Source organism: Zingiber officinale, chromosome 8A (genome assembly GCF_018446385.1).
Source record: "Zingiber officinale cultivar Zhangliang chromosome 8A, Zo_v1.1, whole genome shotgun sequence".
Lineage (NCBI taxonomy): Eukaryota > Viridiplantae > Streptophyta > Magnoliopsida > Zingiberales > Zingiberaceae > Zingiber > Zingiber officinale.
This window is the reverse complement of record NC_056000.1, coordinates 30,595,170-30,608,558: the sequence shown is the minus strand read 5'-3', so window position 1 is coordinate 30,608,558 and position 13,389 is coordinate 30,595,170. Positions and strand designations below refer to the sequence as shown.

Here is a 13,389-nt window from a genome sequence, read left to right as displayed (position 1 = left end):
CTCAGTACCTCCATTGATTTACGAGTGAAGGTTCCTATGTTCCATGTTCCAAATTTAAGATTATTAGTTTTCCTATCATATTTGTTTTTATCCAACCTATGGTGTGAAAACTTTTACTTATTTAACACTACACCAAAGTTCTCATCGAGATATAGTGATCTTTGACGATACATTACAATCAAACACTGCAACGCGAACTCTTACATATTTAGCACTACACCCGAATTCTGGAGATGTAACGGTCCTTACCGAGAAGTTATAATCGGACCCTGCAACGTGTTCCTTCCAAGGAAGGACCTAGCATTAGCACAATAGTTCAATGAATTCATTCATTGAATATTTGACATAGTTTAATGCTGGGTGGCAACCTGGCGCAACCCTCCTCCTTTATTCAGGCTTAAGAACGGCTATGACTAGGTCGAAATAGGCAGAGTTATTAATTTATATAAATATATAATTGCAATTTTAATGTAAAAAAATGGTTTGTAATTCCAAAACAAGAAATAGATTAAATGGTGAAAAATCTAACAATAAATGAGAAAAAAGCGTCAAAAAAAGAGGAATAGCGAAACAAGCAAAAAGGAAGAAAAGATAGTCAAAAACCAATTAAAGGCGCTCATATTGGGTGAAAAAGGAAATGCAAGAATTACATGGAACAAAAGACTCATGCATACATAGGGTGTCAGTTGTTTAATGAGAAGAATTAATGTTAGTTTCTAAATTCAAATAGCACGATAACTTTATATAAACATTGTAGGTGGACCATCTGTGCCACGTTTTAAAAGGATCACCTAGCAACTAAATAAAGTGATCACTTGTTGAAACTGCCTAGGCAGCCCGCCTTTTAAAATGGTGAAAAACACAATATTGGTTCATAGTATATGAATAAGATTGCTCTAGCATATACACTAGAAGCAATCTTAAAACCCATGTGTAAAATCTTTTTGCTAATTATGGAGGCAACAAAGAAAGTGTGCTACAACTCCAATTCAGAGTTTTTGTAACATACTACAATAACAACCAAGTCATATCCCACTAAATGGGTTCATCTTTCTATATCATTGGATTATCATCTATATTTAAATAAATTCTTTGATCTTTCTCATTTATATGCATATTTGTCATAGTTTCACTTTCACATTGTTTAACTGAAGTATTTATTAATTGTCTAAGTACATGTTCGTCCTATTTTAAATGTATCTCCCGAAGTTTTCTTTCAATAGATACACCCTGAACTTTCTCTCTAATATTCTCATTCTTTATTTATCCATTCTATCCACCTTAGCATCCTCATCTTTGTCTCTTATCTCATCTTCTACTTATGTGCACAAGTTATAGTTCAACATTTAATTCCATAAAACTTAAGAGGTCTAATCGTTATTTTAGAACTTCCCTTAAAGTTTTAGAGGTACTTAACAATCACAAAGAACACCCGACGCTCTCTTCTATTTTAACTATCCTGTTTGTACTTTGTATAAGACATCTCTCAACCTCTCTATCTATTTGTAAAAATGGTCATAAATACTTAAACCTCACGATTATAAATAATTTGGCATCTCCTATCTTAACAATTATCTCATTACATCTAATATTGCTAAACTTAAATTATAAATTATGTCTACTAAACCTAAAACATTTCACTTTCAATGTTTCCCGTCAAGATTCGAATTTAGGATTTACTTCATATCTCATCTACTAAAACAATATCATTTGCAAACAACATGCACCTGGTGATGTGTCTCAGATGAGTTTAGTGAATTCATCCATGATTAGTATAAAAAGATAAGGACTTAGAGTTGATTTTTAATGTAATCCTATCTTTATAGAAAACGTTTCGACTTAGTCCACCTAAAATCTTCACTCTTGTATTACATCCTTATACATATCCTTAATTATTTTAATATACGCTACGTTAACACCTTTCTTTTCTAGAATTCTCAACATAATTTCCCTAGAGACTATCATATGCTTTTTCTAAATTGACCAACACTATGTACAAGTTTTGTTTTTTCCCAATACTTTTCAACTAGTTGCCTAAGAAGATGTATAACTTTTATTATCATCTTTTAGGCATAAATCCAAATTGATTTTTAATCACGGCAGTTTCTTCATTAGTTTTTTTCTATTATTCTTTCCAAAAATTTCATGATGTGACTCATTAGCTTAATCCCCCCTTAATTCGGATAATTTTATAAGTCTCTTTCGTTTTTATATAGGAAACTAGAATACTTATTCGCCACTAATCAGATATTTTTTTGCCAAAAGTAAGTTAGACACCTAAAGCTTTATTAAAAAGTTGATGAAAATACCTATTCCATCACTATATTATTTCCTCATTCATTAGTACCCTATTGCATTCATCATTAATGCATTTTATTTGGATAAAATCTATTATCTTCTTCTCTTTCATTTTAGTTATTCTATACATGTCTCTTTTCCCTTCTTTTGTATTCAATTGTAATACCAAATTGGTTCAACTACAAATATAAAAAAGATCAGACTAAATAATAACTAATGTCATCTTCAGAGGAAGGTTATACTTTTGCTTATCGAGATTGGAAATATCGTTCCAAGCTAAGATTTCGTTACCCACCCAAAATGAGACGTTGTCCTATCTCACCAACCATGTTGTCAAAGGCACCAAGGAGGATAAGTAAAGTGGAACAAGAATCAAAATAGGAATAAAATGAAGTGAGGGAATTGATTTACCTCCTCGTCACAGCAACCCTAATCGTGCGTCGAGGAAGTAATTATCACAATATTATAAAGCAGTCGTTGTCGCTAATGAAGGTATCAAGAATCGTGGAGAACGAATATGTTATCATTGTGCACATCAATGAAGGATTGAAAACACAAATCATTGTCGTTTACGAGTGGAAGTATTTCACATGTCGGTTATTGAAAGTTCTGACAAAAGATAACAAGGGAAGCAATGCACTGTCTCTATTCAAATGTTTCATGTATCGAAGAAGAGTTCTACTTGCATCAACATTGAATTCGCATGAAGCTGAGCCTTGCATTGTCTCATTCCGCTAGTTGACGAGCATAGAACCTTCTTCTTCTTTTTTTTGATAATTTAAGTGTCCAAAATTTATCCAAATAATTTTGAAGATAGACATCTTTCCAACCTAGTTCGCCTACTGAGTAAATTTGGAGCATAGCTTATGCACACTCAAAAGTTGACCTCCAAGATATTAATCCCATTTGGGACTCAAACCTGGGGGGCCCTCTTATTTATTCCTCTAAGTGTTGTACCATTGCACAACATCCATGGGACGCACAAAACATATTTAGTTTGTCCTTATTCAGTTGCATGTGGCAATAGTTTTAAAAGTGAACAAAAATTGCAAAACTAAAAAATCTAAAACAAATTTGATTAAAATATGAAGTGGTTGAGTTGTTCTTAGATTTATAATTCTTCTTTTCCAGATATAATACCAATTATCCTTTGAATTATCAAGTTCACTTGAATTTTTGTATTATATAATCTACTTTCATCAATCCTACACACTTATGCTTTGCGTTGCATCTTTACTTTTCTAAAATTTATCGAAATAAAAAAATTGGCAGATTCAAACTACAAATATGACTTGAGGTTCAAGGCTTGTAGATGTTATCCCAAAGTTAGTTTAAATAATTTAAAATATTTTCTTAAATAAATAAGTTGGTTCATACTCCATACTTGGTCAAGCGAACCAATAGCATGAACCCTAGGTTGATATTCCGTCCTAATCTAAATGAATATACTTTTCATACATAAATACTAATGATAAATAGTAAAGAATATTAGTTAAGTCTGAACTTAATCCAATGGCTAACACAGTCTAACTGCCTGACCCAATCTAACACACATAATGAGTTAAGTGTCAAACCACAACTCACGAGCCAAGTTTAGCCCAATTTTTTATTTATAAAATTAATAATAATATTATAAGTATCAAATAATAAAAAAACTCAATTTTTAATAATATTATAGTTTTAAAAAAATTTTGTTAATTTTTATAATTTTACAAAATAAAATTTTAATATAGAGATTTTAATTAATTATTTTTTAATAATTTTTTAATTCAAATTATCAAGCCCACAATCCTAACCCAAAGATGTGTTGAGAACACTAGCAACTTTTTCTAGGTCATACCTCATACTGCCTTAGTGGGTCAAAATGCGCCCCTTCATGCCCATCTCAAGCATGGCAAATTTACACTAGCTCAGCTCAAGCATGTTAGTAGTCTTTTCCAATCTTATCTTAGATACCAACTTCATCTCAAGCATATTCCCTCTGGTAGCTACTTCTCAGCCTCCACCTTGGCTTCAAACCGTATTATGTCCCCAAAAAGTATGGTAGGATTGTAGTAGCTGTGAGCATAGATTAAAAGTCCACATACCCACTCAAATTGTTGTCACTTTTCGAAGATTTAGAATGTTCACATGGAAATTTAATAACGGAACTTCCCTATAGAGGAAATTTTGTCAGATGGCTTTCCATGTGTAAGAGGATTAAAATCTCTCTTATGGAGTTGCTTGTGCTATCAATAGTTTGTGAAACAAATGGTTGAAATTGTAAAATCTCCAGTCAAAAGAATATCATTTACTAAATAGTTGCACTCTAATAAGCTAATGGGAGAAACATATGTATATCATATGGAATGCTAACAAGCCAATAGAAAGATCCACGTATTCATTCATTGAAAATCATGGTTTAAAATTTTATTTTGTGCAGGCAAAATAAGCAAAATTTATCGTTTTGCACGCCACCCGACATCGAAATTGTTGTCGGCACCACGGGTCGTGGCAGCCACAGTGCAAGCCTACAACAGGAACGCCCACAGGAGCACAGATCGAGGACGTTAACACTTATGTTAATATTAAAACTATAGATTAATAATTTTAATCAACCACTAGTCATCCTAGTCATACATAGGATAATCTAAACAAGTTTAATCAAACACTAATAAAACTATCCCATTAATTTAACATATATATATATATATATATATATATTAAATTTCAAAATATATAATAAAAAACTATTTATTTATTTACCATATACAACAAACACAATCTCATTTTTTTTCTTTTTTATAAAAATTATTTTCTTTTTTATATTTTTAATTTTTTTTATTTTTAATAAGTATATTTTATATTTAAAAAATACTAAAATCTTAGGCATGATATGGTACCAAAACTGTATCATTCCGGGATCGAAATCTCAACACAGAATGATTTAAGGAAGCTTGGAACTTATATTATTCATGAGTTGAGAAAACAAGACACACTCTATGGGGTTGAATCATCCACTCTCAGAGCTTAATGATAGAAGAGTATGTTGTCGTAAATTTAAGTCCAACTTGCAAAGATTTTGATTTATTCTTAATTAAATAGTGTAGAATGAAATTAAAGGGCTCGCTTGGACCGTTAGAAGCAAGGTTTAAAATCTCGACCCGTGTCAAGGCTTCGATCTCAGACCAGAATGATACGGTTACAGTATTGTATCATGTCGTGTCAATATAGTTTCGATATATATCTATATATTTAAGTTTTCAATTATTGAACAACATAATCCAAAATTATAAAAGAAGAGATAACAGGTTGAGATGAAGACATGTCCAATGGTCAATTGATTCTATAATTTGACAAGCTAAATTGGTCAGTCATATGTTTAGGAGGTAGATCAAAGAGAACTCTGCTTTTCTTCATTAAATGTGATTTAAGAGACATAGCTTAAAAAAAAATAGCCCGGCGCACGAAGCTCCCACCATGCGGAGTCCCGGGAAAGGATCCATAGCTTGCTCTAATTAATTTAAAGTAGGGATAAAATTCCTAAGCCGATCTTAAGTAGTTGAGACTAACAAGCCTTGATAATGTTGTTGATAATGAAATAGTGGTGTTTAGGTCAAAACGATTTAAGCTAATTTAATGATTACTTTTTAAAACATAATTAAAACTAGCTATAAAAATAAAATTATAGTTATATGAATTTATAAATAAATTATTAATATATTATAAATAATAATAATATGTATATTAGATATTATAGTTATATATTTATGTATATTTTAAAATTAAATTTATTTAAAAATTTATATATATATTTAATTTTTTAACAATTAAAAATTTTAGAATTATTTATAAAATTTTAAAATTATTTTAAATATTTTCTAAAATTTTAAACTATTTTAAATTTTAAAAATAACTTAAAGTTTAATTTTAAATAAATTATTAATACAAATTTAAAATTTTTAATTAGAAATTATATATTTTTTTATGTTTTAAAAAAATATATTATAATTATATTAGTTAATTAATAGTTTATTAAATCAATTATTAATTTATATATTAATTAGAAATTATATATAATTTAAATAATACAATTTATAAAAAAAATTATATCACTGATATAATCCATATAACACTAAATATAATTATAATTTTTTTAAAATTTTAATATAATGATTTTAAAACCGTTATATTGAATTTTAATAAAACCCTAAAAATCCTCAAATTTCTCGCGAAGTCACGATTCCGATTTCTTCCTTGCGATTTTGCCGCCGCCTTTCCTTCTGTCGCGATTTTTCATCGATCATATGTCTCCTCTCTCAAATTGAATCATACATGTTCGAAGAGCGACCGCCCCTTGTCACCACTGTCTCACCGCTGTCCCTGCTACTGATTGCCTTCGTTGATGCTTAAGGTAAGTTTTGATCTGTCGCACATGTGTTTCTTTCTGTCAAACGCGGGCAAAATTGTCGCGCGTGCTGTGTCGGTACCGCTCCCATGGCAGAATAGTAAAAACCATCCATTTCGGACGGCATGGAATGATATTTCAATCTTTAATTGGGAATAACAAACCCATTCACTCTATATGCTAGCTGTGGCTCTTAGGAAGTTAAATAAGAGAGTACTAGTTTACTAATCAATCAAATAGTAGACCAAGTAGAAATATCCTATTCTAACACGACTAAAGAAAATCAAAAGGTCCAATTTGAAACAAGTTTGAAATAAAAAAAATAAAAATAACAAGTTTGAAAAAAGATGACAACTAGTATAATTCCCTATACTCAAGTGTGTCAATGTAAATAATTGTCCTGGAATATAAAACGAACACCTTAGGCAGAAAGAAGCATGACAAAGAAAGTCAATTTTTTTTCATTAAATGCTTTCTTTATATTTTTACAGGAAGAAGAATTCTTATGTTTTAATATAATGAAGGGAAAAACCTAGGGAAATAAATGAGCTAGGGAAAAGAACTTGCAGAAAATGAATAGAGAAAATTTTCTTAATTTGTGATTTCTTGAAGGGAAAGAAAGGAGGGAAATTTTTAATTTTCTGAAATTAAATTCTTAAAAACAGTTTAAAAAATGTTGGAGAATTTAAATTAAATTATTAAAAAAATTAAAGGAAAAATCAGCTAGAAACTCAGTAGTAATGCTTCCACCAGATCTGGTTAGAAGTGAAATAGGGTGGCACCGAGAACATAGTTTAACAGACTGCTTCTCTGCATCCCGTTGTTTACACCAAAGGAAACAACAATAAACAGTATCTCAGGTAGCTTTACCCTAGGCTCTTATCTTTCTACACAGAAAACTAACTCTCACATAATTATAACTAGAACCCACATCATGGTTTTATAAGAATGATACCAAGGATGACAAATTAAATTGACTTGGAAGCCAAATTTACTTTTGATCTCCATAAAACTACTCAGTTTCAATTAGCAAGGGATTTTGGTCTTTTTTATCGATTGGGTCTCTCCCCTCACCACCTCCATGAGAAATATTATGATAAAAAAAATAGAAAATACATTAACCAGAATATCAAAAGGAAATACAGGTTGAACTGATTAGCAAACCTGAGCAAGAGAAAGCTCCCCTCGAACATAGTGCACCATTTCTGCAAGAAGGCTATAAGCTAATGGTCTCAGTGTCTCAATACAAACCCGTCCAGTCCCAATTAAAACTCTAGCAATACAAAGCAGAGAAATAGTCAAAATTATTTTTTTGCTATAATGAAGAAAATTGCAGATTTAATGAAAAGAGGGTTCAAGTTAAAAACACCAAGAATATTGTATTTATCACCCAACCCGAATCCAAATAATAAGGAAAGATAGCTAAGTCTTGTCACCATCTTACCAACAATACTTAAGGAAGAAGATAACAACAATCTCTAACTCGCCTCCATGCTACATGACCAATGTACACAATGAATCATCAGAAGTACCAATAAAAACAATAACTCGCACAACCAACAAGCAGTGTCTGATCTTGTTGTACATCATTCACTTTTTACTTCTTATAGTGTACCAATCAGTAAGTTTGAGAAGCTATATCAAAGATTATCAATTGACAACTAGGTGATGTTTAGTTCAATAGAGAGATGCTTCATACTGATATGAACTAAAAGATGAGTAATAATAAGACCAATCTCATTGCCACATAATTTAAAGCAGATCATGGATATAGAAGTTGATCTCGCAGCATTCAGACTCTCCAACACAATTAATGAATAGAACTCATTTGACCCGTTGAATCGGAGAAAAACTGTGAGAAACAATGACAACATAAGCAGTGAAAAATGTGATCTGATCACTACTAGTTAATGTCATAACTTATTAAGATAGTGTTAGAGGGGGTTTTCTGCTCTTATATCAATATGGATTGAGTTTCCAGCCTTGTGCAGCTGGATAAAAATCTGCTCCAACATTTTACCATTAGACAAAATACAGAGACATAAACCTAATATAATGCAAATTTTCTGTTCCCAGCATTATCAAAAAAGCAAGATCAAAATCAAACGAAAGCTAATATCACTTTCATTGATGGCCATATAATTACTTTTTCATTATCTAGAGGGCGCCTAGTGCTAACAAATTACTTTTTCATGTCACTAGGCAATGTAAATAAGGCAGGGATTGAATTAAAATAATTTGTATATATAAATGGGTATGGATAAGATTTGTTTTGCCTACCTCTCTATACAAATAATTGGCCAATTTTGAACATGTTTATACAACCACAACTTAGTTTCTCTCATCTACTCAAGTTACAAATAATCTATACAAGAATCTAAAATAGGTTTTTTTTTTTATTTTATCTTTTCAAATATGATGCATCACACATTCATTTTAGGATTTTCATCTACATAGCAATGGCTGGAAGATTCTCCATATAACCACTAATTTCTTGACCCACTAATCATTTCCTCCTTAACATAGAAAGAGGGCAATGAGAAATTTCAGTACAGTGGAACTGTTTAGGGAAAGTAAAAGGTCAATGAAATTAACAAAGACAAAGTTTGTGCAAGCCGATTGATGACTCTTTATATAATTATATACTTAAAAGCAATGTTCCATATATTTCCATCTATTTTGTTGCCACCTTTCCCTAACTCATTCACCTATTAGGTATTAAATTTATCTTTCAAAATTAGCAACAAGTTTTTTTTAATATTCTTAGTAAATCATTATGAATTCATTATTGAACTTAAGAATATCATTCGTTATTATCGTTGTTGTTACGTTTTTGCTTTTTTCTGAAACAAAGTCAATGAGTTCATAAGAAATTGGCCCAACATATTTATCCATATGATTAATTCCTCAATTTATATGCACATTAGTTAATTGATGACAGTTTTAATTTGATATAATTTGGTGAGAAGCATAAAAAACAAGGTAATAAGATAAGTGTTCAAGAGCTTTAACATGCGGATTCCAAATTCATCTAAAGCATTTAATTTTTTGATAAAGAAATGAATTTGTAAATTGTTTTTTGGAACAATCCACATTAAGTAGACAACAAATAAAGTTTAATTCAGTATAATTTAACGATGAACATAGTTTCTCATTTAGTTATTTATCTATTCTCTCTTGAATTGTGATACTCATGTTTGCCTTTTGTTTCTTAGTTTATTTTTGCAACTCAGTCTATTGCTTTTGTAATTAATCAAAAAATATAAATAATAGAATCAAAAAAAAAGATGCATAAATAGTTTAGTGATATTATATTGGAATAATAGTAATTTTTATTCAAATTACATTATATATTATTTCCTCATATTTTGCATACTTTAAATTCAAGAAAGTCATTTTAAAATTTGGTTAAAAGTAGATTTTCTATTTTTGTATTTCTTCTTATAAAAAAAGAAAAGATCTTGAATAAATATAATATTATCATGCATTGAGCGTGGATAGTTCTCAATAATGAATGTCTTAAGGATTGAAGAATTTTTTTCAAAAAAGAAAAAAGATACTTTGCTCAAATTAGACTTCATTTATTTGTTAAAATTTCTATTCCAATAATATATATGTGTATATATAATACAATGCTTAATTAAACTTCTTTTACACAATAAAGATAATGTCATGTGGAAACTTACTTCTAAAAAAGAACAGTCAAGTCAATTCTCACATTAGGATGAAATGATCAATTTAGGAGACAAAAAAGAATAATAACAAAAAGATAGTAAGAACATAGGATGAATTGACTAAAACGATATAGAAATTTGGAAAAGGCAGAAAAAACAACTGACCAATAAAGATCCATTTAAACCACCTACCTAGATAGCACTAGCATTATGCTTCATTATATATAATGTAACTCATCCATAAGTTAAATGTCAATTATCTGTACAACAATTTATCACAACTTAAAAAAGGCAAGTGTCATTTCGATACTGCCATAATGATGATCCACATTTAGCATATAGCATTGCATAGGGTTCCATTGCTTTCATGTCGCTAGCAACTTTATAACTTAAGTCTATCTGAAAGGCTCAACAGTATGATAGATGGAAAAGGAATTTATTCAAATTTTCACCATAAGTTAGGTGTAGTGTCACACATGTCGAATCTCAGCTAAGTACAAAAGTAAGATACATGGTGACACAACCGTCAGCAGGAGTTGAGTTGTTGCAACTACAAAATAATGTAAGCAAAAAAAAATAAAATAAAATAAAATCCCGTCATCATAGTTAAGGGAGAAGAACCAAGCAATGCCCAAAACTAAGAACATGATACATGAGAGAAAATAAAGAGAGTAATTGAAACTCCAAGAGAACTTTAACATGCTGGTACCTTTCATCTAAAAGTGTGTCAATCAAAGGGAAAAGTCCTCTTCTTATATCAGAGCTGAGAACATGCTTTAAAGCAATCAACATTTCCTGAAAATTGGGGGAGAAAATGTCTTTGAAATAACATAAACCAGATTAATGAAAATGTCTTCTTACTCAGTACACAACTCACCTTTCTAATGGAGACAGAATCTGGACAAGTCACGAGCAAATTCACTATACTCTTGCAAATATTCTCCTCATGTGGCCTTATATAATCAGCATGTGTCTTCAACAGGTAAGTTAGGAATGATAGAGTCTGAAAAAAAAAAGGAAATAAAGCATGACATCAAGTCGACCAGCTGACAAGAATCGGAATGATAGAGGGAGAGAGCCAAAAAAAAAAAAAGGAAAACCTTGACTTGTGCTCCCTTTAGTTCAACAAACTGAGGCTTCTGATTATTGGAGACCTTCTCTGGCCCAGTGATGGCGATGGCAGAAACCAAAAGTGGTAAAAGGTAAGGAACATTCGTTTGAACAAGCTTGGGGTAAAGCTGGAACAGAAACATCACTGTCAGGGGGCTCTCCGTGACAATCTTGAATGATCTTGTGCTAGGGTTCAACTGCCCGGCCCCTGCGTAGGGCACTACTACGCCACCAATGCCACCATTCCCAGAAGGTGCATCGAGTCCACCGCCATCATCCCCCCTGCTTCCCAATAAATGGGAAGGTGGAAGCGGTAGCGGGGAAGGGGAGGTGACAGAAGACCCCGAGGAAGAAGGGTTGGCATTGTTGTTCGAGTTGAAAATGTGCGCGACGGTGGCTGGGAAGTTGTGGTAGATGGACAAGACAAAGTCGAGGAATGGCTGGACCTCAGCCTCGACGGTGGGGCGGAAGTTACGAAGTAGGTCGAAGATGATGCGAACAGAAATGAAGCCGTTGTCCTCGTTATCGTTAGTGAGCACAGCCAGAGATAACTTAAGAAGGTCCTGGACGAAGGGACGGAGTACCTCGCTGTGAGGAAGGCGGTTGAGGATCTCGACCACCACGTAGCGAAGCTTGTGTTCTACGCTCTCGGTGGTCTGCGGCGACGTCAGCTGTGTAAGGATCACCGAGAAGGCACGGAAGTAGCACCTGAGGAAGTTCAGGTACTCCGAGGTGTGTGCGATCTCAAGGCTATCCCTCACCTCCATCACCATCTGCAGCCGCACCTGCAATGCTGCACAAGGCAAGCAACAGCAGAAACCGCCATCAATAATCCATCTCTTTTCTATCGCGCCACGTCGAAACCAAAGCGAGGAAAGAAACATGTTCAGGTGATAAAAAAACATAGCAAAAGCGTACGTAAATCGGGCTCGATGAGTCGTTGTGCGTGCTGCTCGTAGTTGAGGATGGGCGCCATCTTCGTCCCTTCGAAACCCTAGAAAGGAAGGAGTAGGGTTTATGATTCTCCGCGCATGGGGAGTCGAGGATGGCGAAGGAAAGGAAGGGGATAGGGTTTCTTCACTATGTCTTCTCTTCTTCTATTGGGGGGAGTTACAGGACGTTTTTCTCGCTCACGAAGCCGAGATGTTAGTCGAAGAAGACAGTCCAAAATTCGGAAGCGTCGGCGCACGGACGGAAATATACGGGTGCAATTTCCAAAACGCTAATGGGATATATGGATATTATGGATTTGGGCTCAAAATAAAGCGCAAAAAACAAAAATACGTCGTTACTTTGACCAAAACTTTTCTAGCTTTTCACTTAGCCCAGTAATTATGTTTACTAAATATTCAGGATACCTTATAAATGATTAAATCATATATGCTATGCCGATTTTACCCTTCTATGTATACCCATGGTAGTGGCGTCCTCCCTCGCGGCATTCCTCCCGGCTGTGGCGTCCTCTCCCGGGGCAGTGCCGTCCTTCCGAACCAAACAGCATATCTGAACCATGCTCCTTTTTTTCATGGCGTCCGTCCAAAGTAAAATCATCTCCGGGCAACTCGATGCAACTTCTTTGTCGCAGAGAGGAAACCTAAATCTTCTTCTGACGATTTTGCGGCGCGCGTTTTTCTGGCCGATTCTATCGTACGTGTTTTTCTGACCGTCTGTGGGGCGTTTCTTATTATTTTCAAGACAACAAATCAAGGAAGACGAGCAATCATCTCCTTCTCACCACCGAAGTCCTAATCGGCAAAACGTTTTTAAGGATTTGCAACGCGCCAGCTTCAACTCGTGGGGTGAAATTCAGCTCTGTTATTTTATCTGTCAATGTTCAAATTTTCTAGTCTAGCCAAACATCCTTAAATTCGAAGTGTAAGCTTTGATTTGATGTAAATTATTGTCCGGCCAATTTAAAAT

The 13,389-nt window shown here is 33.0% G+C and overlaps 1 protein-coding gene across 1 annotated transcript in view; it reads right to left on the bottom strand.

Annotated features, from left to right (window-relative positions):
• The window catches only part of LOC122008282 (transformation/transcription domain-associated protein-like), a 60,239-nt gene extending 47,582 nt beyond the window's left edge, over positions 1 to 12,657 (bottom strand). Inside the window, exons 1-5 of the mRNA XM_042563965.1 lie at positions 12,388 to 12,657; positions 11,460 to 12,262; positions 11,237 to 11,362; positions 11,069 to 11,154; positions 7,850 to 7,958 (exon numbers count right to left, since the gene is read on the bottom strand). Coding sequence (XP_042419899.1) covers positions 7,850 to 7,958; positions 11,069 to 11,154; positions 11,237 to 11,362; positions 11,460 to 12,262; positions 12,388 to 12,445 — 1,182 coding nt within the window. The 5' untranslated portion in view covers positions 12,446 to 12,657. The remainder of the gene's footprint in view (positions 1 to 7,849; positions 7,959 to 11,068; positions 11,155 to 11,236; positions 11,363 to 11,459; positions 12,263 to 12,387) is intronic.
• Positions 12,658 to 13,389: the final 732 nt, after the last annotated feature.